The sequence below is a fragment of the Chroicocephalus ridibundus genome, chromosome Z (assembly GCF_963924245.1).
Source record: "Chroicocephalus ridibundus chromosome Z, bChrRid1.1, whole genome shotgun sequence".
Lineage (NCBI taxonomy): Eukaryota > Metazoa > Chordata > Aves > Charadriiformes > Laridae > Chroicocephalus > Chroicocephalus ridibundus.
In genome coordinates this window covers 45,863,696-45,891,083 of record NC_086316.1, presented here as the reverse complement: position 1 = coordinate 45,891,083, position 27,388 = coordinate 45,863,696, and the positions used below count along the sequence as shown (strand labels likewise).

Genomic DNA, 27,388 nt, shown 5'->3' with positions numbered 1-27,388 from the left:
ATCGAAAAGTAGTTATCTTAAGAAATGCAAAGCTGCATACAGACTCTTATAGAAACCTAAGCGCACCCACACTAAATGCCTTCATCACTAACGACAACGCTGTCTACTCCTTTAATATCTGAAAGATTTGCTTTTATCAAGACACTTAAAAATCAGTCAGTTGACAACCAGCAAGCCAACAGACAAGGGATGTAAATCACACACTCTTGACTGATATCAGTAGGTACATACAAATAAAGCACTGAGATCAACTGCACTACTATTTTTGCATCTATGTGTCTCTCACAGAATCACAGAATCTTCATAGTTGGAAAGGACCCTTAAGATCATCGAGTCCAACCAAACAACCTACAATCTCTGTCACTGGAGCGTGCCCTGAAGTGCCACATCTAGACGTTTCTTAAACACCTCTAGGGATGGTGATTCAACCACCTCCCTGGGCAGGCTGTTCCAGTGCCTGAACACTCTTTCAGTAAAGTCATTCTTCCTAATATCTAACATGAACCTCCCCTGCCACAACTCCAGACCATTTCCTCTGGTCCTGTCATTATTCACTTGGGAGAAGAGGCCAACACCCACCTCTCTACAACCTCCTTTCAGATAGTTGTAGAGGGCAATGAGGTCTCCCCTCAGCCTCCTCTTCTCCAAACTAAACATGCCCAGCTCCCTCAGCCTCTCCTCACATGACCTGGTCTCCAGACCCCTCACCAGCCTGGTAGCTCTCCTCTGGACACGCTCCAGTACTTCAATGTCCCTCTTGTACAGAGGGGCCCAGAACTGAACACAGTACTTGAGGTGAGGCCTCACCAGTGCCAAGTACAGAGGCACGATGACTTCCCTACTCCTGCTGGCCACGCTATTCCTGATACAAGCCAGAATGCTGTTGGCCTTCTTGCCCACCTGGGCACACTGCTGGCTCATGTTAAGCTGGCCGTCCACCAGCATGCCCAGGTCCGTTTCTGCCGGGCAGCTTTCCAGCCACTCTGCCCCAAGCCTGTAGCGTTGCTTGGGGTTGTTGTGACCGAAATGCAGGACCCGGCACTTGACCTCATACAGTTGGCCTTGGCCCATTGATCCAGCCTGTCCAGGTCCCTCTGTAGAGCCTTCCTACCCTCAAGCAGATCAACACTCCCACCTAGTTTAGTGTCGTCTGCAAGCTTACTGAGGGTGCACTCAATCCCCTCATCCAGATCACTGATAAAGACATCAAACAAAACCGGCCTCAAAACTGAGCCCTGAGGGACACCACTGGGGGTGTCACCCCATTAATCACAACTCTCTGGGCATGGCCATCCAGCCAGTTTTTTAGCCAGTGAAGAGTACACTTGTCTATGCCATGATTCACCAGCTTCTCCAGGAGAATGCTGCGGGGGAACGGTGTCAAAGGCCTTACCAAAGTCCAGATAGACAACGTCCACAGCCATCCCTGCATCCAGAAGGCAGGTCACATGGTCATAGAAAGAGATCAGGTTGGGTAAGCAGGACCTCCCTTTCCCAAACCCATGCTGGCTGGCCCTGCACTCGCCATGAGAGCTCACTCAAGATGATCCTCTCCATGATCTTTCCTGGTACCGAGGTCAGGCTGACAGGCCTGTAGTTCCCCGGATCCTCCTTCCGACCCTTCTCGTAGATGGGCATCACATTAGCCACCCTCCAGTCATCTGGTTCCTCCCCTGTTGACCAGGATTGTTGATAAATGATGGAGAGAGGCTTGGTGAGCTCTCCCGCCAGCTCCCTGAGTACTCTTGGGTGAATCCCATCCAGCCCCATAGACTTATGTACATCTAGGTGCAGAAGCAGATCATTGACTACTTCCTCCTGGATTACGGGTGGGTTGTTCTGCTCTCCATCCTTATCTTCCAGCTCAGGAGGCTGAGCACCCTGGGAATAGCTGGTCTGACTATTGAAGACAGAGTCAAAGAAGGCATTCAGTATCTCAGCCTTCTCCTCGTCATTGGTTGCAACTTTCCCCCCCCGCATCCAATAAGGGATGGAGATTCTCCCTGGCTTTCTTTTTGTTGATGTATTTATAAAAGCTGTTTTTGTTGTCCTTAATGTTAGTGGCCAAGTTGAGCTCCAGCTGGACTTTTGCCTTCCTAATTTTCTCTTTGTATAACTTAACGAGATCTCTGTACTCCTCCTGAGTTGCCTGTCCCTTCTTCCAAAGGTGGTAAACCCTCCTTTTATTCCTAAGTCCCATGCAAAGTTCCTTATTCATCCAGACTGGCCATTTTCCCCGCCCTTTAGCCTTACGACACTTGGGGACAGCCTGCTCCTGGGCCTTTAAGATTTTCTTCTTGAAGAGCGTCCAGCCTTCCTGGACCCCTTTGCCCTTCAGGACTGGCTCCCAAGGGACTCTCTCAACCAGTGTCCTGAACAAGCCAAAGTCCGCCATCCAGAAGTCCAAGGTGGAGGTTTTGCTAACCCCCCTCCTTACATCGCTATGAATTGAAAACTTGACCATTTCATGATCACTAAACCCAAGACGACCTCCGACCACCACATCTCCCACTAGTCCTTCTCTGTTTGTGAGCAGTAGGTCCAGCAAGGCACCTCCCCTGGTAGGCTCACCTACCAGTTGTGTCAGGAAGTTATCTTCCACGCACTCGAGGAACCTCCTAGCCTGCCTGCTCTCTGCTGTGTTATATTTCCAGCAGATACCCGGCAGGTTGAAGTCCCTAACCAGAACAAGGGCTGGCAATTGCGATATTTCAGCCAGCCACTTATAGAATACTTCATCTGTCTTCTCATCCTGGCCGGGTGGTCCGTAACGTACTCCCAGCACAACATCTCCCTTATTTCCCTTCCCCTTCAACCTTACCCGTAAACACTCGACTTTATCATCACTGGAATCTAGCTCTATACAATCAAAACACTCCCTGACGTACAGAGCCACACCCCCACCTCTCCTTCCTTGCCTGTCCCTTCTGAAAAGTTTATAGCCATTCATCGCATTCCGGTCGTGACAGTCATCCCACCACGTTTCCGTGATGGCAACTACATCATAGCTGTCCTGCTGCACAATGGCTTCCAGGTCATCCCGTTTGTTGCCCATGCTACGTGCATTCGTGTAGATGCACTTGAGCTGGGCTACCGATTTCACCCTCTCCATGAGAAACTGAAGAGAAGGAGTGTACCTGCACGTGTCCCACATGTCTAAGTACTGCCATGCAGTACTGGAAGTACTGCAAGTGAGTACTAATTCACAACCGATGACTTATTAGTTACTGTAATGTCTTCCTGATGACGTACAGAACTTAGAAAACATTCCCATAGATACTAGGAAATCTGTATCAATACTTATAAAAATAGGGTTTATAGCAACATATCTAACACAGGTTTCAATTAATTTAAATTCCCAGCACACTTATGAAATAAAAGATTAATATCCTCATTTACAGAGGGGAAACTGAGGAAGCAATTTATTTATTTAACATAGGAAATCAGCAGTAGAGAAGGGAAAGGAACTTAGCTCCATGTCAAGACTTTGCTAAAAGGAGCATCCAGCCTCTCAAGAACAGAGAATTTTTTCAGAATCTACTTTCAATAAAGATTTGTAAAACTTGCCATAAAAAAAAAAAAAAAACACAAAAAAACAGAAATAAGGAAAGCTTAGAATCTTTTGAGTTCATGCTACTGAGGTGTGACATTTATTGGCATATCAGACGTACTGATATCTGTGTTTACTATTGGGAAACTCTGACTGAAAAGAGCTTTAGTGTTGAGCTGCAACACTTTCATTCTTCATCATACATGTCCAATGCAGCAAGGGATGCGTGCCTCTGAACAGCTTATTCTACCCAACTGCAATCGTATAATCATCATCTTTGTTCTTAGCAGCATCTCCTACATGGTAGACCATTGAACCTAGGCAAATAATCAAGCCTATAGAGAGCACTTTAATGAAAGAGCCTTTTGCGTACCTGTTGATTTAAAAAATAAAAAATTGACGTTGTGAGATTTCTGAATAAGCAAACATATCAGAGATTCAACACCTGCAGCAAAGCCAAGCCTGTTCTTCATGTTCTCCTCATGTTTAATCAGGTAATGTCTGTAGACCACTTTGAGGATGAATAACAAATTACCATTCTTATTGCTGAGGAAAACCTGAAGTCATTAAAGTTTGTGTATTCTGACTTCATAATAGAATTCTAGACTGAACAGACACACAGGTCTGGACAGTTTTGTCTGTAATTCCCTTATATGTATTATGTTTCCGATACTTGGTGAAGTAACTAGTGCAGAATGTTTTTACAAGCCACCTCTACTGTCATGCAGACCATGCCCTCCCTGGCTCTAATAAGAGCAAGTAAAAAAGGCCTGGTGCTGGTCAAGCACTGGAAATCAGGCAGTTCAGAAAATGTTTGAACAAAGGGCAGTAATACAGCAAGCTCAAAACTGATTTCCATTCCAACTGTGAAATAAAGAGTCCTTTTAGACCAAGACGTGACTTTGTAAACAATGTAATTAGGAAAAAAGCAGTTACACCCTGAAAAACCAGCTCTTTCTGAAGCAAACTTTTCACAGCAGAACAGAGAGCAAAACACTAAGAGAGATACCTGTATCTTCCAGAACAATACCAACAAAAATGCTAGTAATAAAATTACTTAATAGATTGGTATTAAAAACCATCTACCATGAGTAAAACACTGATCAGTTTGTTCTTTACACGTGCAACTGAGCCTCCTTTTTCTTCCACAATGGCCACTAGACGCGTCCTAAGAAAAACATTACGAAACATTTATTGCTTGACCACCATATCTTGACGCTTCTTGAACAAAGTACGTCAGCATCAAATGTTACACAATCACTGAAAAAAGTGTGAAAATTTGCCTGCTTTTAGGACTATGAAAACCTACTGTTGCCAAATTAAATTTGTGAGTTGCAGCCAAAAGGCAGACAAGTTTTAGTTATGATTAATTTGAGTATGTAGAGTAGTAAAGATGAGTTCAGCCACATTTAGCTGGAGTTTAGATCTGTGAAGCACAAATCCTGCATTCTACATAGTCTATTGAACAAGATTAAAAAGAAAACAAATAAAATGTAAAGCCAAAGCTAGCTCCTAATTGCTAGTCCTGTGTGTCCACCAGTCACTGAAACCGACAGAATAAAAGAGAAATATTTAAAACCAAAGAGGGGGAAGATTTTATTAAGAATTTTTAAAAATTCCATTTCCTCTTTTGGGGATTTATCTTACAATACTCTTTCTCCATCCGCTTTCCTGCCAACCTTGGCATAATTTTCAGAAGCAAAATTATGGTTCATAAAGCAGTGCAGGTTTAGTGGCTGGTGAAGATTGCTTGACACTGAGAAACTAGCCAAGAAGCTAACCAAGGAACTAACAAATTCTGCTTCATTTCTTGAATCTTTGCTACCCAACTTGCTTTGTATATTTTTGTACGCAAACAGAAATCAATGGATAATTGTCAGCTGAATTGCACCGCAAACTTCTTTAACCACAGAAGCACCTTAGTTTTTTGTAAAATGCATCACAAAAGACATGTTGTAAGAAATCTCATAGGATATACACAGGGGAGAATTATTCAAGTGATTTTTTTTTTTTTTTAGTACCATTTGAGGTAAAATAAAATTTCATTATAGTAAAATGCAAAAGTAGAGATGAAAACTTCTTTTGCATGTCAAATACTTTTTTATGGGTGACCTTCAGGCAAATGATGAGATTGTAAATTGCAAATATATACTATGTAAAAGTGTCTCTTTGTTGTTGAGATTTTCTTCAATCATCTAGTTGGTTTTATTAATAATCAGTACATCAGTATGCAAACTTCCATCAGAAGTAATACTGCCATCTCATACTTGTTCTGTGATCTAAACATTCATATTTTTTAATTAATATTTTTGCATAATAACCAGTAACATTTATATCTACTTCAGGTCAAGGTAAAGAGCTACCAGCATCCATAACACAAATTGTTCTTGGTAAAGAACCGTCTCAGTATGCAACAGGGCTATTTTGCAACTGGGTTGTTTAGGTTTCCTCTTACCTCCAGTGTCATGTACACAGTGCTAATCGCTACTTTGATTTCTCCATCTGAAATCTCCTTAAGGTCCTTCAGTATAACCTCCTCAATACTTACACCTGTTTGAGAAGAGAAAGTAATTTCAATACATACAAGTATCTACAGCTGACCAGATGCAGCAACATAAATTAAAAAAAAAAACAGCTTAGACCTTAACGTTGAGCCTTCTCTACTTTAGGACATCCTATGAGGAAGTTTAAACCAACATTAATATTTCAATGCTTAATGTTTCTAGAGTGATTTCTAAAGCAAGGAAGGGGTTGAAAGCATGGGGAAGCAAAGGATGAAGAATTAAGTCTCCTGCAATGAAGTTGTGTGAACACTTACATTTTTTAAGTGAACTGAATTCCAGTTGATGATAAATGTATAGATAGACCATTCCTATGGTCTAATATGAAACAATTCTGGAATTAATAATATATTGAAAAGCACATATGGATTTACAAAATACTTAGAAGCAAAGCACTTTAGATATTCTGTAAACACAAAGTCATTCAGCCGTTCTGACCTTCTTCACACAATGGATTTTTCTTATGTACATCAAATGGTGAATGAAGCAACTATATATTTATATACCACAGAAACAGAAGTACATATTATGACCAGAAACAACAGTGTAAAGTTGGAATTGCTTCACATTGCAACCAGACATGTTGATATGTTTAAGTACAATGTGTTGAAGATCCACATGACTAAGTTTCTCTAATGGGAGATGTCTGTCTAAAATGCTGTAAAGATTCTCAAAATAAATATATATCTTGTCTAGGAACATGGTGATATCACATGATCAAAAATACAGACATGACAGCCAAATATCTTTATAAAGAAAGCTGCAAGCCACTTACTTCAGAGCAGGGTGGCAATGAAAATGTCCACAGACTTTTAAAGCTTAGCAGCACACCATCCAAAATGTGTTTGCGTGATTGATTTTTAAAAGGGAGCCAAATACCAAGTTAAGCCAAAGAAATGAATCTTCTCATTACTGTTCCTGTATGGAGTCCAGCTAATTCAATCTAATGACAAGAAGAACTGGCTGATGTTCACATATTTATTATATTTATGCACCTGCCCTTCTAAAAATATTTATAGATAACCTGTAGACTTTCTGGTGGGCTACAGCCCACTGTGCCTCAAATAGCAAATGAGTTCATGAATTCAGGCCAATAAATCATTATTTCTGCATGAAACAGACAAGTTTTTTGCTGAATTGTCCTAATACTGCCTGAAATAACATAAAATATTGCTACAGAGGTTAGTGCCTTCAAAATACTTAAGAAACTCAACAGCACCTTACTAATACCAATGCCACATGTATATATGCAGTGCTAAATACGTACCTTGTAATACACAGCAAAAAGCAGCTATGAGACGAAAAAAAAAGTGTAGGACACTGCCCTCCCGATGTGGCATATAAAAATTATTGGCAACCAATGCCATGCAGAATCTGTTATATCTAGTTGTCCAAGTTTTGTGCTGGATATTAGGGTAAACTTCATGGGCCAAGTACATGACAAACCTTACTAAACCATCTTCCCAGGCAACTGGCAGAACTAAGAACTGAGCTCCATAAAAGACGCTTTCACTGGGTCTCTCCAATCCAGGCTGCACTCAGTTCCTTTCTGAACTACGATTCCTTGACTAATGTCTGGAGGAACTTCAGGGAACTATGTGAAGATTTATAGCCCTGAACTAGTTTAACTTGCAACTTGCAAACAGCAAAGGAAGCAGCATCTCAAATTCTGTCCTTAACTATCAGCTAGGGCAACCATCTCAGGGTGACAGTCTGAATTTGGGTGACAGGATTCTGCAGATTGGCAGATAAAGAACGGTATAAAAAGACTATGAGCCAGGTATGCACTCTGTGTACCCCCGATATATCTAACAAAGAAATACCTCAGTAATTCATTACTCACTCTTTGGTAACAACTTGGTAGTATATGCCATTTAACAAAGACAGTAAAAAGCATGAGAGTTATTGCAACAATTTTCTTCAGGCTTTCAGAGCATCCCTTCAAAAGACTGCTACCAAATTTTGGGTTCAAACATTCCCACATTTGATCACTGAAAAAATGACAACTGTGTTAAGCTCTTTCTAGCAGAAGGAAATGAAAGAATCGCAATTTTCCCACTGCTTCTTTAATCTTAAGTCTGTAGTCAAATTCACTTCACCTGTACACAGCCCTTGATAAATCTGGGAAGGTTCAGAAGAGATAATCCACTCCCACACCATGTAGGCAATTGCAGCACAGTTTCTGCACATGGGCCAACACATTGATTACGCCCTTATACTTCGTCAACACAAACTCTTGACTAGCATACACTTGTAAAAGCAAAATATGCAACAAATTGATGTTTACTTTATCTGTAAAAGCAATACCAGATTATTTAGGCGTTCAGTAGCTCCTCAAGAGAAATCACAATTCCGTAATTCAGAATGTAAACCACTTAATTTAAAATTAAATACATATAACTCTCCATGAAGATAGCATGCCACAACTACTTTCACCACACACAATGCGCCAATATATTCTGATACAGTTACATAACTAAATTTGTAAAAGGTCTGAAAAATGGAAGCAAGTTGCACTACCTTGTGGGTTAAACTGAGTCTCCTGGAGAACAGAGATAATTTCCTCTCGTGGGGGAAGATCTGGAAACTTTTCTTCTAGGATTGACAGTATTTTCTCCTGCTGCTCTGTAATTCTGTCAGCCTCCAAAGACATGCATTTGAAAAGAATGCTTCCTGAAACATTGAAAGACAAAAATCAATGCCCCCTGTAAACAGTAAAGAGGTACTACAGAAGCAAGAATGTTTACTGTATCGCCATCCAAGCCTTTTCCTTCTTGCAGGTTGTCTCCACTGACGAGTTCACTGAATTAGATATTGAATGTTTTTCATGCAGAACCATCCTCCTAACTTGAAAGCAGTTTCTAAAACATGAACTGGGTGGCTTGTCAGGGCTCATGCTGCAGCCACCTGGCTGGTCCCAGTGCTGCCACGGTGTGCAGCACATGCGTCTAACACAGCTCTGCAGCATGGCCGCTAGCGAGCAGTGGGACACCAGGGCTTGTTCCTCTCTCTAAGCATTAGACCAAGTCTTGGTATGCTTGGAAACAGTACATCCATATTGCCAACCTTCCTTCTACAGATGTGTCAATGAACTGCCACAATGGACATAAGGAAGAAATTCTTTACCATGAGGGTGGTGAGGCACTGGAACAGGTTAGCCAGAGAAGTTGTGGATGCTCCACTCCTGGAGGTGTTCAAAGTCAGGTTAGATGGGGCTTCAAGCACCGTGATCTAGTGAAAGATGTCCCTGCCCATGGCAGGAGGGTTTGGACTAGATGATCTTAAAGTCATTGGTCATTTTGGTGTAACTGACTCTGGCTAATTCCTTGTCTATGAACATACCAAAAAAGCACAGCACATTCAGCCAAACAAAATGATGCATTCAATTTTAAAATTTAAGAGAAACATAATGCAATAAATAACTTCACCATAATTGGTATGCTATAACAATACAGAGGTGAGTTTGATGTCTTTTCAGATAACTATGTGCTGCACATATTCCATCCTGGATGTGAAACATTCCTGATGGTTCACAAGGTTTAAAGTGACCCTTTCATTCCCTGGAGACTGGGATAGCTTTTATTAATAGACCCAAAGATAGCCTTTGCTTCCAATTACTCACACTAAATTAAGGATAATAAAATGTTGTACTTCAGCATTGAAATTATTTATTACTGTACTGTGCACAGGGATTTCAAACAAGTGCATGACTGCATTGCATCATGCTAGGTCAATGCGCAAATCAGTACAATAGTATGAGATAGTTACTGGAAGCCAAAATGTTTAGGCTTTAGCACAGAGCCAAGAGAGGACAAGAAAAACTTGTACACGACCACCCTCAATCTCACTAGACTAACTGGGACAAAAACATCTAGTATGTATCCATTTTTCTCCTACACTGTCATCACATAAAACAACAGAAAGCATTTCTTTAAAATTCATTTCTTTAAAATTCATAAAGCACTTGCAACACAAGACAATGTTGCCACGCTGAGTACACACCTCCTTGTTAGACAGATCCTGTGTGGATTAAATAACAAGTAATGCTTAACAAGCCAAAAGCTGTTCCCCATCAGATAATCATTTCTGGAAATTCACATATATGAAATTCCATTCTGTGTTTCTGTTACAGATATTGTAACTGCCAATATTCTCTTAATTCTCAACGTCTCTTGCTTTATGTCAGTTTTACCAACACTTTAGGACAATGCTCCTGCATTGACAATGCTCCTCATTGATAGCATTAAAAATATTAAAGAAATACAGACTGCATGAAAACCATGTATACTGACCCAGACTGACATTTGTAAATTTAGGTACACAAAACATGGCTCCACAACGATCACATTTCAGATGTCTACAGGTATATATATATATGTGTGTGTGTGTGTGTGTATATATATCTATCTCACCCAAGATATCTATATATCTAACTATATAACTATATATCATGGCTCCACAACACGCAGATTTCAGATGTCTACAGGTATATATATATGTGTGTGTATGTGTGTGTATATATATATCTCTCACACAAGATATCTATATATATCTATAGATATATAGATAGACATTTATATCTCACCCAAGATATCTATATATATTAGCAAGGCCTATTTTTTGGTCCCTTTTATATGAAAGAAGTTTCTCAATCAGGAGCCTCCAGGATAATCCATCTAACACCATCCCTGCGTAGTTCCCACCTCTAACGAGATAACAGCGCCTGTGCTACACACTTTTGTGCATACCTTGGGAAGGGCAGCGACCAGAAGGAGCCGGACGGCCCACAGCGCACTCCTGGTCAGCACCAGAGCTGCACCTGAATGAACGGCAGCTCAGGGACCAGGCTGCGCGAATTATTTCAGCAACAGCAATCTCCTGCTTTTTCAGCAACCTGTTTTTCTTCCTCCAGGAGCAGACAGGGAAATTGCTCATGGACGCAGAAAGGAAATGGAGACTCCAGCAGAAAGTACTGGACCTACAATGCCTGCTCAAATTCATCATGCAATTACCTACAATCATGGCGGCGGGCTGCAGCAGACCACGTACAGCCGCCCAGCAGCACTGGGATGAACTAGGCTGTCTGTCCATCTGCATAGCTCCTCAGACACACAACATGTCTGTCACACAACGGGGAGAGTATTTGGGGAAGACCAAGAAGAGAAACTCTTCACACAAACATACTGGAAAATGCAGTAAAATGAGAGGTGTGAGTTATATATCCAATCAAGCCCAACAGTTTTCAAGTCAACATGATGTGAGCTTTCTTGTCTGCCTAATTATGCAGAAATAACTACTATGTAGTGGGTCTGATGTCAGGTCAGCAACTTCTGACTCATTTTAGCTCCATATACCACAAATTATTCCAGACTAATTACAGGATTGATTTTGAATTGAGCAATAACCACACCGTAGTTTTTATCCAGTTAGTCCTGGATTTCAACTAAACTATATGAGAAATGCAAAACTATGTCCTTCTTAAAACATAATAAAAGCTCAACCAGACAGAACAGTCAAATTAAGGTAGTTTCTGAGTCTCAGAATTTCAGGAAAATTATTTTTTCCCATTTCTCACAGAAACAATTCCCAAACTATTACAATAAAATGAAACAGACTATTTAATTACCCTTTTTCCTATCTCAGTGCTTCAAACAGGTGATGTTCCCATCCAGCACAGGCAGCTTCTATTGCAAAATTCAGGGCTGGGCCACCAAACTAAACTGACTAGGTCCCAGCCTGATGTAGCCCAGCCCTTCCAGAGCCAAGCAAAAGTGTATTGGGAAGCAAGACAGGAAAGAAGCTGAACGAAGAAGAGGAAGCGTCTCACATTTCCCCAACTGCAGGAAACAGGAGAACTGGCAGCAGAAAGCTGTGGTTACACAAAGACAGGTTCTAGTAGCCAGGTCAGTATCTGGATGGAATTTTAACAATTGCCTGAACCACAGCAGCAATGAAGCACCAAAATTCATCATAAGCATCTGTTTGCTAAAATAATACATGGATTTCTTTCACACCAAAGCAGTTCTACTGTAGTGTTGCAGCAGCATTGCTCATGCCAATAAAACTAGTTTAATCCTCTTAGACACATGGATTGGTGGAAGACAACTCTTACACTATATATCTATTCCCCAATCAACAGGGATGGAATGATTACCTAGGACACACTATGGCAGCCTACCACGCATTTCTACAGGTACCAGAATGCATCTGTCTCTTGCTTTCACACGTGTGACAAATTATTGGTTTCTTCAACGGTAAGGCCTTCTTGGACTTGATCTCACCTTTGTCATGACACAGACACTACTGTAAAGTTGTAAAATCAGAATGTGTTTAGACATGCACTGTACTGCAGCACCTAATTGGAAGCCTTTGCCTTTCACCGCTCAGTTCACCTCAGGGTCAACCCCTTTGCACATTTTCATCAGGGGTGACATCTTCAAAGACCAAAGCAAACTCGGAAATTTTTGGATTTATCACTGAATGCAAGAATTAAATGCAGTCAGCCTGAAATAATGCCTCATCACAGGCAGACATCTTAGAAAGGTTTTTAAAGGGCTATTTTTCCCACTTCTTACCGCAATACTGTAGTGCTTGCAACTACTAACTTTTCTACTAGGATGAAAGCAAGGAAAGTATGTTTCTTAAGTTAATAGGGTGTCAGCAAGCCCTAAGATCAACATTTATTCTTCCTTCATTCTTTAATACTATGCTTATCAGCAGGAAAGAAAAGCACAGACGTCTTCTCTCCCAGGCATCCCCCAGCATCCCTGCGAAGGTTAAGATTCCAGGTAGTTTAGAAAAACAGTTCATTCAAGGTGCTTTTGCTTGGCCAAAGGTCAGTAGTCCATTTAGTCATGTGCTCTGTTTTAAGTACCTGCTGTAAAAGAGATACAAGGACTCAGAAATCTCCTGCAGATTTTACTGAGTGCTAGTGCAACTCCCGCGGGGTTTCTGAAAGCATAATGGAGGCTGCTCTGTCTGCTGACAAGCACAGAAAAAAAATATAATTGGTAATACAAAATTCAATATTATTTCTTGTGTACATCACACCACATTACAGATATTTTTTTCCAAAGGAGAGGTCACTAGAAAATAGGCTAGGACTTTTAAAAAAATGTGCATTTTATTCTTTTTTGCAAAGCATTTTGGAAGTGGAGCACTAGTTTTGCCAAAAGCAATTGCTGTGCATTAATATTAAACATGATCTAATGAAGGCAGAAGTCGTTTTGGGAAAACATTAAGAACAGCACAAGCATCTCCTGAATTATAAGTTTATGGCTGAGAGAAACAGTACAATGAAAATATAGGCATTTCTCCTGTTGAGGTTTTGTTCCATGACCTGGAAAAATAAAGGACAGGGAAAAGGGGAAAACCAACAGTCCCTCATGGAAAGTATACTTCAACACTCCCCAGCCCCAAAAAGCCCCACACACCAAAACTGTAAACCAGACCCAAGCAAGCAGTCTTCATAGTAATTAGCAGGAAAGCCACAAAGCTGGAATAAAATGTAATTTGTGGGGGAGGGAAGCATTGCCTCCAAGAAAACTGTTTCCATACATAAATCCAAAAGTATCAGTCCAAACAAGTGCAGCACTTGGTGCAGTTCAAAGTGCTCCTTTCTTTCTGGCATATATATTAAGGATGCATCCGTTAGGGAACATGTGAATCATCTGATCAACGTACAAGACAGAACAAAACAAAAAAATTGGCATAATTCCCAAAGCCCTTAAAAGGGCATTTCTTAAGATTTGTCTGGGTGGCTAGAATAACAAACTTATCTTCTCTACTGAAAGTCAGACTGCCCCAACAGGGCACGAAAAGACCTCAACTATGCCGCTTATAACTAGCAAAAGCAGATTAACATAAAAAAAAAAAATGCTGATGCTCTTGCTGTAAATCTGTCTCTATTTACATGTTGCAGTCTGCACCTTGTGGCATCCTTCAAGGCCTTATACAAATAAACATAAGGAGGCATTTTTGAGAGTGCACTGACCCAAGGTACCTGACAGTGAGTGCTTGGAATCACATCCTTGCCAGCTGGCTGCAACAGAAAATGTAATGATTCAGCAGTTTAATGGATCTTGAGTTTGGCAACAGTCCCCTTGTAAACATCTCTGGGGAAATAAAATAATACAGGCCCAAGACTCTGGCAGGTTCTATAATTGTTTGCTTCTGGCACAAATCCAGAAACAGCACAAGCTCTAACTTAAGGCAAATATGGCTGTACAAATGCTCTGACTCTCCAAGCAGGCTCTATTCAAAGCCCAAGGGTAGAATTAACTTATAGCATGTCTGAAGAGCAGACAAAGATACCAGGAAAGCATTGAGATGAAAAAAAAGTGCTTAAATATTAAACTGCCTAAATCAATAATGCTCAGTTTCACAGGACAAGTCTTTTCTCTTGACTTTTTTCTTTTTTAAACACCGAAGAGCAGGTTAAGTTTGTTCAAAGTTCAAATATGGCAGCTTATAAACATCTGCCTTTGTTATTAAGATTTAAAAAACTGCTAACAGACTGAAAGAAAAAAGATGTCTGAAAAAGAGACAACAAATGAAGCTGTCAGCCACTATGGGATAATTATTAAAACATGAGATATTTGTATTATCTTACAAGTCTTCTAGCAAAATACTCACTGGAAAGGCAGAAAATGAAAGATGAGTTCCCAGCTCAGAGACTCAGATGTTAGTATCTCTCAGATGTTTTATGAAAATAAAATCCTAATGCTTAGCACTTTGACTTCCACTTTGGCCTTCTGTTCTGAACTTCCTCCAAAATTTATACATACTAACAATATACAGATTTACACTGGAAGTAACGTAGCAGTGGGGAAAACCCACTGGGACCTTTTCATTGGCTCTATGCCTGTGGAGTGCCACCAGAGAGAGGGGCCATCCTGCAAGCCTCTACACACGCATCCACTGCTAGGGGGAATGAAGGAGCCAGCCCTCCTTCCAGACCACGGTATGCGGTCCCTTTATTTCCTATGCTCAACAGTGAGATGAATTTCAAAAGCTATACTTCATGGGCAATGTCAAAAGGCCATAATATATACAGAAAAACACAAAAGCTTGACTTGCGTAGATTCTATTTGATATTTTATTTTCAGACTGCCTGTAGTTTGATCTGCCACCTACATACGTTTATATCTAGGATTGGGGTTTTTTGTATCTTATGAAAACCAGTAATGGGATTCACTGACTTTTCTGAATTCGCAACGGAAGGTTCTTAAGTACTGAAAATGTTTTCTATTTTAAGATGGACAAGAGAACTCACCGTATTCCTTAGCCTTGTATATGTACAAACTGCGCTGCTGGGAGAAGTAGAAAAGCATGAAGTCACAAATGCAGCTGTGGTTTTTAGTTTAGGTTTTGTCAATCACTTCTCATACCATACAAAAGAAGGTATGAAGGGACTCCTATATCCACTAAGTTTCTCAAACATGTGGATACATAATTAAACACATAATTAAAATGAAGTTAGTAATTTATAAAAAAGTTTTAGCTACTATGTCCCTCAAAACTGGAATTGCTATCTCTGATGCAAACACTTTCAGTATTTCTCTAATAAAAGCACTTTATTTTATAATTTGGATACAGACTAGAGAGCCAAAACATGCAGGCACTTAGAACCATGTATAGTACTTGAACATGTTCTTGTTCATTATTCAGAGCACTGCCTCCTGACTCTTTCCATCACCAAACAGGTATCTTGAGAGATCCCCAAAAGCCTTTTTTGATTCTCCCTCCAAAAGCAATTATTATGCTTGGTCATTTGCCTAGATGCCTGGATAGCTACTCAACAGAAATTTGGAGCTTACAAAAATACTTCATGGCAGGTTTACTGGAGCTTATTAGCATGGCAAGACAATAAAGGAGCGTGCTAAATGCTGTGTCATTGTTAATGGTTCTTCTATGGGAATATTGAAAAAATAAAAATTAGCGTTAGTAATTTCTCATAACCTGTTCATTACATTAGTTATCGCAATGGTGAATACAATGACAAGCCAAGACTCCAGTAGCTTCTGAAATCTAAATGAAGGCAAGTTTTCATAATCCTCATTAAACATGTCCGCATTAATTTCTTTAAAGGGCATTTAACAGTTCCAACTAAAGAGTTCTGCTGCAACAAATAAACTGAGGAAACTAGTATAAACAATGAACTATGAAGACAGAAATGAAAATACTTCTGACTGTTGAAGCCTGTCATGGTTTTGGCTGGGACAAAGTTGACCTTCTTGCTCGCAGCTCACATGGTGCTATGTTTTGGAGTTGATAACGCACTAATGTTTTCAGTTACTGCTAAGCCCTCAAGGCCTTTCTGCTCCTCATACCGTCCCACCAGTGAGTGGGCTGGGGGTGTACAAAAAGCTGTGAGGAGACGCAGCCCAGACAGCTGACCCCAACTGACCAAAGGGCTATTCCATACCATGTGACGTCATGCTCTGTACGTAAAGCTGGGGGAAAAAGACGGAAGATGGGGACCTTCAGGGTGATGATGTTTGTCTTCCCAAGTAACCGTTATGTGTGATGGAGCCCTGCTTTCCTGGAGATGGCTGAACACCTGCCTGCCCATGGGAAGCAGCGAATGAATTCCTTGTTTTGCTTTGCTTGAGTGCATGGCTTTTGCTTTACCAATTAAACTGTCTTTATTTCAACCCACGATTTTTGTCGCTTTCACTCTTCTGATTCTCTCCCTCATACCACCAGGGCAGAATAAGCGAGCAGCTGCGTGGTCCTGGTTGCCGGCTGGGGTAAAACCACACAAACCCCACCCTTTATACTCTACTGGACATATAATACAAAAGAAAAGATGAGTGCAATGAAGACTTTGTTACAGTATTTTTAAACACAAAAAGTTTCGCAACATGCCATTAAAACACCATTCTATAAAAAGGTACCGCCATCAGGAGAAGCTTTAAGATGTAAATATTAGATTCCAATCCATATTGTTGTCCACAGGCAGGCAGAGCCAAACTGGCAGCACTGCACATCCCCTTGAATCGACGAACTGCACAGCTTTTCCAGCTACCCAGCTGGTGTGTCGACAGCTCCATTTAATATTCTTGTCTAGTGATACAGCAAAGACCTCTCATGCCTATTTTTAAATGCACATTTTTAATATTCAATATAATGTTACTCTTTAACAAACTCTTTACTCCCTGCTTCTTTTATGAAGCTTCCCGTGGTCTTTAAAGGGATTGTTAACCAAAGAATGGATCACACTCTTTCTGCATGAGCAGATTCAGAAACACTCCATTAAACCTTTCAGTATTTAATATAAAGAGTAATCTCTCACCTCTGAGGAGATAAGCCAGTTGCTGAGTGATTAACTCTGGTGCCTCTTGAAGAATCTCTTTTACTACTAAAGAGGAAGAAGACGCTTGTAACTCCAGGCTGCCGTCACATTGCTCATCTGGATTGATGACTTTGACAACAGCTGATTCCAAACTTTTATCCTCACTATCAAGCAAATTTAAAAATTATATATATTTTTCTTTCTAGATGCTTAGACAACACAGTGAAACAGTGCAAAAATATTTTTTTTTTTAAATTCTGGACTATAACACTATTGTTACTGCTACTTGAAGTCTGCTATAAAGCTAAATAAAGTCACAATGAAGTCCTAAAACCATAATTTTTTTAATGAAGTGTTCACAGTGGTTTCATTGCTTGATACATCACTAAGTACTAAGACTTAAATGTTTACATTTCCATTATCAAAATCTTTATAATTAATAATTTGAGAAAAATATTTCTACATGTACTGAAAATACCACTCTTTCTATGAGGGAGATTTTGGATCTTCCCCATTGAACATTTTGAAAACTTACAAAAGTTCCTTTTTTTTTTTTTTAATTTAGACACTTGAAGTTTCTGCTTCTAATAGCAATAACAAAGCCAAACTATATTTAATAATCTAAAATGCTAATCATAATTCTTTAGAAGGGAGAAACACAGGAAAGGATAGTAATAAACAAAAAGCAAATCTTATTCATAATTTTTCTTTGAAAATGAATGACGTACTGATCTGACTGCTGTTAAAGAATAAATACTTATAAAATTTATGCATGTCTCATTTTAGATTTTCCCTATATTTATTCTAATCTACAAATGCTCCAGTGTGGGATGGGGCCATAGCACAACTATTTTAAATTAATTTCTAAAGAGAGTTGGAAGTAAACAGCATCCTTGATCGTGGGCAAGACAGGCAGACCATTATAAGGAGGCTTCCGATAAAAGACTCACTATAGGCTTGTAAATATTCCCCCTTAGGGATGGGTATATGAACTACGGTCTTCCACAGAGCAACTCCAAGACTCTGGCACTGAGAACATCTGGAGACAAATGCTGCAGTTTGTATGGACTGCAATAATCTAGCAGCCATCTTAACGGTACATACGCAAGTGTGCTGGCCATCTCCACATCAATGTAAGAGTCTTAATGCCTTTGGCAAAAGCTAACTAAGCAGCAGGAAAAGAATCTGATCTCTTATTTACTGGTCACAGGAAGCTTCCAGACTATTTAAATTAAATTAAAAATATCTAATCTAAGTTGTGTAAAAATACAAGGTCCTTAAAAAAGGGAGTTCCATTAAAAGTGACAGAAAGACGACTATTTAGTTTGTTACATTTAATGGACATAATGGGAGACAAAATATATTTTAACTTCCTTTTTTTTTTTTGGCTGTGTTAACATAGAAATACCAATATTAATGCAGAAAAAATGTAAAATACAATTTTTAAAACAGCTCAAACCCGCATACGCATAAGCCATCTTGTTGTACATACAATACAATACCTTGTCAGCATGTTGCTGTTTACAAGTGTTAAAGACAATTTCCCTTCAGCATTCAGCTGGTGCAAATTGATTTCATCTCGGAAGATATGGAATGACTCCGGGATATTCAGCTCCTCCAATATAAATCTTGTCTCTGTGAGGTAGCTAAAATCTCTTCTTGGTATGTTCAACACGGGTAAGCAAAGAACATCAGGAGGACTGACCTGTAACATAGGTGTGCATCTGTCAGAGAGGCATATAGTAAGATCTGTTTTTTACTAGGAAGATGTTTTAACAGAATGAGCAATTAGAAACAGTCCGAGTTTTCTGTTTGTTCCCCTGCCCCCCCTTTTACTTAATTTTTTTAAAAACATCTTTTCCTTTTTTTCTTGTTCTTCTGTTTCTGTTTGCTGGGATCAGAATCACTACAGAATCACTGGGAAACTAAGAAGGAGAAAGAATCATGTACAGGGTTGATTTTTCTACTGCTATTGAATAAGCCAGCTTATACCCACTCATTGCTTTTTGTATAAAAATAAATGTAGATTGTTTCTATTTAAAAACCTCACTGCTGATTATGACAAAGTCATTGTCCAGAATAACGTTTTTATAGTATGTTTTAATTGACTTAATAAGATGCCTGTAACAACCTGGAACAAATGAGTTAAGACCGTTTTTCCATTACCTTGTCTAGAAAGTAGGCATAGGCCAGAGTAGAAATGAGTGAATCCAAGTCACAGGATTTATTCCCAAGAACGACATGGACTTTCTCCAGGCGTTTGCTCCTGTTCTATAACACATTAGAAGACAATTGCAATGAGTGACAACGGTGAGAAAAAATAAAGCCCCATCACAAAGACTCTTCAAAAGACAAGTTAAATATCAGGCATTGCCCTCAGTTGTGGCGATTTTCCCCACTGGATGAAGGAATGCACTTATTGTGAGATCAGGCATGTTTCCTTGACTTCACAGCACCCAAGAAAGCCAAGAAATCTGGGTTTCATAAGAGACGCCCATTTGGAACCCAAACGAGATCTAAACTGACAGCCCCTAGCAGCAAAGTAACAGACAAGCAGCTTCATGTATATGTGGAAAAAGCTTTTGAAAGCACCTCACAAATGTAACAAGACAAGCAGTCCTAAAGAGCATGGAAATACACAGAGCAAACTATATATATCAAGTTGTAATTTTACTTTTCTCATTTTTCTTCTCTTGGCTGAAATCAGTAACTAGACAAAGTAAGTGGCTTTCACTCTGACTCTTCAGAAGCTGAACACGCCTGGTGAAGCACTGAGAGCTTTCAGATGTTCTCACTTGCAAAGGGAACTGAGTCTGATCTGCATTTAATAAAATTAGAAGCCTTCCAAACACAAGGAAAAGAAAAGACAGACCAACTGTGTGAAAGCAAAATATTGCAGGGAAGTGCCTGCCGCCTTCACAATTGCACGAACAAAATGTAAGGTGACGTTTTTCTCTTGTGCACATCGTTAATGTCAAGCTAGCTGCATGGAAACATTCCAGTTTATTTTCTTTTAATGAGCTATGCTTCTTAATTTGAGAAACATATCTGACTGACACTAAGTAGATGTAACAGAACCAAATATATGCAATTAACCATTTTTGTTGTTGTTGTCGTATACAGGCTGATGTACATTTAGTTACTTTGAATTAGGATTCTGGATATAAGATATAAAATAAAATCTTAATCTTTCAAAAGAAGTATACTATCCTCAATAATTATGAATGTGAATTTTTTTTTAAACCAACCTTTTTTCTCTGTGTCTAATCTTACCTCCATCTGGATATAAGGAAGGAATTTAGTTCTCTTTCCCTTATATGGAACACAGCCATCAAAATACCTTTGGGTAGTAAAACCAGGACACCTATTCTCCATTCCCTATGTACTTGGAAAGACACACAGCTTTCTGAAAAGTACGAAGTCTGGAACAGTTATGTTCATTTAAGCTGCAGGCTTAAATGCAGCAATAAACTGTCTTCATTTTCCTCTTTTCAGTATATTTTTTGTCACATTGTTCTTCTGTAACATGCATTTCTGATTGATCAGCCACCCCAAGGAATGAAAATAAAGTTCATGAGCTGATCCTTTTTCAGTATTATTCAGCGTATAGAAGTCTTTTTCTTTAGGTACATCATAACTGCATAGCAAATCACTCAACCCTGAAAAATGAGGAAACTGAATGAACTGATAAATTGATTATTAAATCTACAAAGTCACCCACCTCTAGGAATCCAGTGCAAACAGCAATACAAAAAATTTCAAGCCATCTGATGCTGCTACGTATTTTGTACCTATAAAACCATTTGCTTACTGTTGATCATATTCCACAAAATCTATCCCACATAGAGCAAGGATCCTCAAAAGTCATCTGAATTTCTGTGGTGAATGTCAGACCTATTCATGCCAACAGGTACGTGAGTGTTTTCTTTTGAAAAATTAAGACATTTTGTTTCTGAACCCTACACTTGACTTCTGAAGAAATGAGAAAAGCATGGCTATAAAGAGCAGAACACAAAGAGAACACAGTGGAGCAAGAAAGCTCTGGAGACCATCTCTTCGTAATCCAAACAGGTCAGCTAGCCATCTGAGGACTGATCTTTTTTAACTCCAGCACACCAGACTTTCATCAACGCATATGAACCAGAACAGACTGTGGAAGGACAGGCCATCTCCCTGGACTGTTCTCAAGAGCTGAACAAGAACTCTGGGATGGAGCTTAGTAAACTAAGTTTTTAATAGGACAGTAAGCAGACTAACAGGGAGAGGGTGTATTTCTTGGTCAGGCTGTAAACATACTATCCCTCCAAACAACTGCTGGTTTCTTCCAGAATATTTCTGCCTAAGATAAACATGCAGTCAAGGTAACCTACTAGCTACTGCCAACTCTTTCCCAAAGGAAAGGGAATGAAAACAAATTTCTAAAGGTGTTCAGAGGTTTCTGTTGCACACTGCCTTTCTCTGGTCACTCCAGAGAGGATATATTTCTGTTTCGTCCACTACAATTTATTATTTTAATCACTCTGCCTCTCCTTGAGTAAGGATCAGTTCATTTGCACACAACGATGCCACTTCACTCCCTGATCTCTCTTTGGTGACCTTTGGTAAACTGTTTTTGCTATGGGTTTTTTCTAATAAAATATGACAGCTTTTCTACTAATGTTAAAATACAAAGTCAACCTGTAAGCCCTCTTGGTAAGTAATTCAAGCATCTATTTCACAGATTCCAAGGCAAAAACTGGCCAGAACCAACAGCAAAGAAAGTCTGTACTTCACATTCTGATGATGTAAGACACACTGATGAGAAAAAAGTGATAGTCCACATCTTGTTTTACAAGTCTGAAGAATTTTCTTTATTTAAAGAAGCGTTAAAGCCTTCCAATACCAAATAATTTTTTATGAAACTAATTATTACTAATAAAATAAATAGGTAGACATATGTATTAAGAATGTGGAATACTTTTGGACAGTTGATTCTTCCTGTAGTTCTGGAAAATTGTAAAGCAAGTAAAACATAACAAAAACAACCTAAAATACCACTCCTAATTAGTACTAGAAAGCACAAGATGATGTTTGTTATTACTTTCCTGAATGAAATCCTCCATTTTCTGAACAAATATTCTTATTCGCACAAGTAATGCATTCTCCCAAAGACAAGCTGGATTCAAGAACCCTATGGGTCCCTTCCAACTAAACATATTCTATGATTCTATGATACATATCTAGAAAACAGCATAAATTTTATATAGGAAGAAATAGATCAGGCTTGCAGACAATCTGCGCCAGCCACAGTTGCAAGTCCCATCCTAGTATTTGCATCCACATAGTATGTGCTGTCCCATTACAGGCAAAGTTAACAGGAAGATTAAAACCATCAGGCTAAGCAGCAACTCCCCTGAGCAGACGGATGTAACACCAAACCATAGATCAGGAGCTACGGCCTGAGAGCTGCAAACATTAGTCTTAGCACAAATGGGTGCCGCCTACCAATTCTAACATGGGACTATGAAAGCAACATTTTTAACCCTCAATCTGTAGTATCTTAGAAGTTGTAGAACTCAGTACTTTCTGCATGACATCACTTCCTCTGATAATCATTACTGGCAAAAAGACACCACCATCCATGGATAAAAATCATGAGATACTCCTTCAGGAACAACCGGATCTTGTAGTCTATAGCCACAATGTTGCTTACTCCAACTTTTAAAGCAACCAAAAGACAGCAAGAAGGACGGTACCAATAGATCTGAAGTTATGTTAAGAGGAATAACAGAATAAATTGTTACGAAAAAATTTTCATATTGATTAAAATGTTATTTTAAGATCAATGGAACCCTCAAAACAACCTTTGTTTTCATCTCCCAGGGCTTAAATCCAAACTTATCCATAATGTAAACAGAACACTGCACAAAACAAGTGTTCCCTGTGACATGCTGCCTTTTTTGTGTATTTGGAACAAAGGTACAGTATCCCTCTCAATTATCATATCACATAATGGTTTTCAAAGAGCATATAAAAGAAATGGCATTCTCTAGCTCCGGTGACATCTTCAGCTTTGCCAGACATGTGGAAAGTTTCCTCTGTTACATTGGTACCACCTCTTCTGCGGCTGGGGAACTGTCTCCTCAGCTTCTATAGCTGTCATGGTTCAGAAACCAACATGAAACCAGCATGAGCTACTGTCTCTTGTTGTGACCTGATTTCTTATGTATTTTTTCTGGAAGATCAAGGCACAAGATACACCTGCCACTGACAGTCCTCACATGCTGTTTTAAAGACCAGTGATATCTTTTTTTTCAGCTTTCCTGATCTCTGCTGTTCTATTCCCTACGCAAAAATTTGTTCTCTTCTCGTTCCCCTCTTGCAGGTCCAAGATATATGATTTCACCAGCATTTCCTCTCCTCACGTGTAGCTCCCTGAATGGCTTTTTGGTATCTTACTATTACTTATTAATAATAACCTTCCAAACAGTATACTCTCCATAAAAGCAACCCTGAAGTATACCCTCCCAGGGCCATCCAAGCTTACTCTTTACCTTCCAGGTCTGAGACTGCTTCCTCGTCCATCATCTCAGACACAACTAGTCTACTGCTTTCTAATCAGCCAGCTAGGACAAAAGCAGGCACATGGATGTGAGGCTTCCTCTTCCAGGTCTTTCCAAGCAAAGGCCCCAGCAGAGAAACCCACAAAGCTTTAGATCCATAAACTCTGTGAGGCTTTGCTGCAATGGGACTAAAACGTAATTAACTCCTGCAGCTACCACAGCTAAACCTGAGAGGAACCATCAACCCTCAATATCTCTAAGAATTAAAAAACTTAAGAAGTTGATGATGAAACCGGAACTCAGAAATTAAACTACATAAGAGAGCACTGATCTCTTTTAGTGCTGATGGGGCTGTTTAGCTAGATTAAAGGTGAATTGTAAAATGTATAAACACTGGATGCCTCTGAAAAATGAGTTAAAGAAATGATATGTCATTCTCAGATAGCATCAGTCAGGATAACTCAATTCAGTTCAGACCTGCACAGATCAACATTCATTTATCATGCTCAAAAAAAGAGATTTATAAACATTAAGCTACTTCTGCAATCTAGTAAGAGATCTCTTCTGATACATACAGAGAAGAAACTCTCATATCTGCTCAGTTTTGTTGTCTTTAATCACATAAAAGGATTAGTATGGCAACTTTTATCTTTATGCAACTGTAGTCAAAAATACCTTTTACAGACTCTTAAATGCATCAAACAGCTGATTCATTCAAACATACTGCATATATTGACAATCAGGTTTGCAAAAATTTGGCTAGGACATACTACTACAATATCCCACTCAAAAAATCACATTGTCTCTTCCTTTTTTCCTCTGTTAATATGTAAGATGAAATGATATTCCAAGATAACACTGAAGACTTTTTCTAGCATAAACAGGAACCCCTTCAAAACTCTCACTGTTTCAAGGCAAAAATTTTCGTTCTTTTCCTCCTCCTTCATGCACACCCTCCACACACAAACACAGATACATACACACAGCTACACACAGCCTTGCTTTCTGAGACACTATTTTCTTTTTGCCTCAAATCTCAATGGATCTTCTGTCCTTCAACTGCAACGAAACCACTGCATTTTGCTGCATGGGATGTGACAATACTTGTCAAGGAAACCAATTCTTTGAAGGAATGAGCTATATGGCTCAACAGAAGCATATTAATAAAGAAGAAGCTGAAGAGTCACATAATAACATTGTGCCTGATGCAACGCTGAAAGCTTTTCCAACCTTGTGGCTGAAGTGCTTATAAGGGAGCATGGCTGCACAGACATACTTAGCTTTCCTGGAGATGCATGGGGAAAAAGCCTAACTACCTGGACCAAGGACAAGATAGTAATAAATATTGCAACTGAGATTTTAAGTAAGTTATTTACTTACATAAGAGAGGATTTTTGTACCTACTCAGTAGCTTTGGAAATGTACCTCCAACCCAGAGGTACAATTTATTGAGTAGTCATTTTGGAGTACGTCCTGCATTTGCCTTACAGTATCAGGCAGCATTATACTTCCATAGGCCTCAGTGCTTTTAAGTTGATTATCTTTCTCCGTTGTCAAAGAAATGGCTTTAAGCCAAGGCAAAGTTAATTTAATATTTCATGCAAAGTTCAAGTTAACTTAATATTTCATAAGTCTTTTCACAAGAAAGCTTTATACTGGCCTGGAAAAAAAAAAAAAGATGGTCTCTCATCCTGATAAATCTTTGTTTTCTCTTATTTTTGAGGACAGACAAAAAACTATTATAGTTCTCTGCCCCTGCAGTATCATATTTATCATGTACAGTATGTAATATACATTCTGGTTTACTGTAATATTTGTAAAAGACATGGTTACATAGTGGATTCTTCCCTAAGGAACATAATTTAATAGAGAAAATTTCAAGCATGCCATATTTTTATCACTACCCGTTGGATCTATATTGTACAATATTGCTTTACTTACAGATCTAAAAAAAAAGGTTTTACAGCAAACATCAATCCCACTAGCAGGAAAAAAAAAGAGAATAAAACAAAAGGGCAATTTTCTAAATCCACACCATCTGCTTTTGTATGGGAGACACAGCCTTACAGAAAAAGATAAACAAAAATGGAACAGTCATAAAAATTCAATGCCGCCCTCAGAAATGTTTGGATAGGTATAAAATACCATCTGATATTTTGTGTTGAATGATGACAAAAGACTATGACTAGTCTGTAACAAAGACTAGGAGAAGGTCTTAGCACCTTAGTTGTCACGCATATAGAACTTACCTGAGGCCTAACTGCTACACATATTTTACCCAGTCTTACCTGCACTCCCCTCTCTGATGGTGACTGCACTTCCCACAGGCGGTTGAACATAGACTTGTTGGACAAGCATTATTGGTCCTCTGAAGCTAATACTTTAAAAGCAATATTTAAGAGTCAAGAGCTTGCTAAAGAGAGTTTTATTTAAAAATTCCATTTCCCAAAATCACACTGTTTCATAGAAGTATGTTGATCTTTCAAAATTAGTAATGGAAATAAGGCAGGTTGATTATCTGGCATTTCAGCCAGACAACAAAGTCCTGTCCCCAGACTGTTCCTGGAATTTCCACAAGACAGGAGCTCTCTTTTCCAGTCATTTCTAATCAAGAATTGGCATGGTCAGCTCTTGCTGCTGAGAATTCAATTCAATATTTCTGCATCACCAACAGGCTCTGATTTGGCATAGAATCATAGAATGTGTTGGGTTGGAAGGGACCTTTAAAGGTCATCCAGTCCAACCCCTCTGCAGTAAGCAGGGACATCTTCAACTAGATCAGGTTGCTCAGAGCCTCATCCAGCCTGGCCTTGAATGTCTCCAGCGATGGGGCCTCCACCACCTCTCTGGGCAACCTGTTCCAGTGCCTCACCACCCTCATTGTAAAGAACTTCTTCCTAATGTCTAACCTAAACCTGCCCTGCTCTAGTTTAAAGCCATTGCCCTTTGTCCTGCATTCTGCAAATAGACAAACTTCACACTGTTCAAAAAAGAATTTCTATCAACTGCAAACATCTACTATCTATTCTTTTTTAATTAATTTTACAGAATATAACTGCAGGCAAGACTGCTCTGCCTGTTCTTGAAATACCTTCTCTCTAAATTATCACACACATTTATTTACATTGAGAAAAATAAAATTGAACAATGATTTCTACATGCAATTTTCATATGAAAAAGAATAGTTGGAGTAGTCAAATAATGCAGAGATGCCATTTAGATAGCCAAAGAAGCACCACAGAATTAAAAACATCAATCAAAATCTTGTTGGCTGCTTTTAAAATTAGACTTATTCCATCAATTGGTTTGGTGTTGATTTACCACCATGTTTTATAAGCTTTACATGTTCACACTCTCTTGCTTCACCAAATTTTTGCCTTTAGGGCCAACTTTTGAGACACCACTTCTACTGGATCATAGGGTATAAGTATATGGTATA

The 27,388-nt window shown here is 39.3% G+C and overlaps 1 protein-coding gene across 4 annotated transcripts in view; it reads right to left on the bottom strand.

Moving 5' to 3' along the window:
* Window positions 1-27,388, bottom strand: part of PRUNE2 (prune homolog 2 with BCH domain) — a 146,766-nt gene that overhangs the window by 93,993 nt on the left and 25,385 nt on the right. For all 4 annotated transcript variants that reach the window (XM_063319587.1, XM_063319589.1, XM_063319588.1 and 1 more), the window contains exons 2-6: window positions 19,574-19,678; window positions 18,910-19,112; window positions 17,408-17,571; window positions 8,632-8,784; window positions 6,006-6,100 (exon numbers count right to left, since the gene is read on the bottom strand). In XM_063319587.1, coding sequence (XP_063175657.1) covers window positions 6,006-6,100; window positions 8,632-8,784; window positions 17,408-17,571; window positions 18,910-19,112; window positions 19,574-19,678 — 720 coding nt within the window. The remainder of the gene's footprint in view (window positions 1-6,005; window positions 6,101-8,631; window positions 8,785-17,407; window positions 17,572-18,909; window positions 19,113-19,573; window positions 19,679-27,388) is intronic.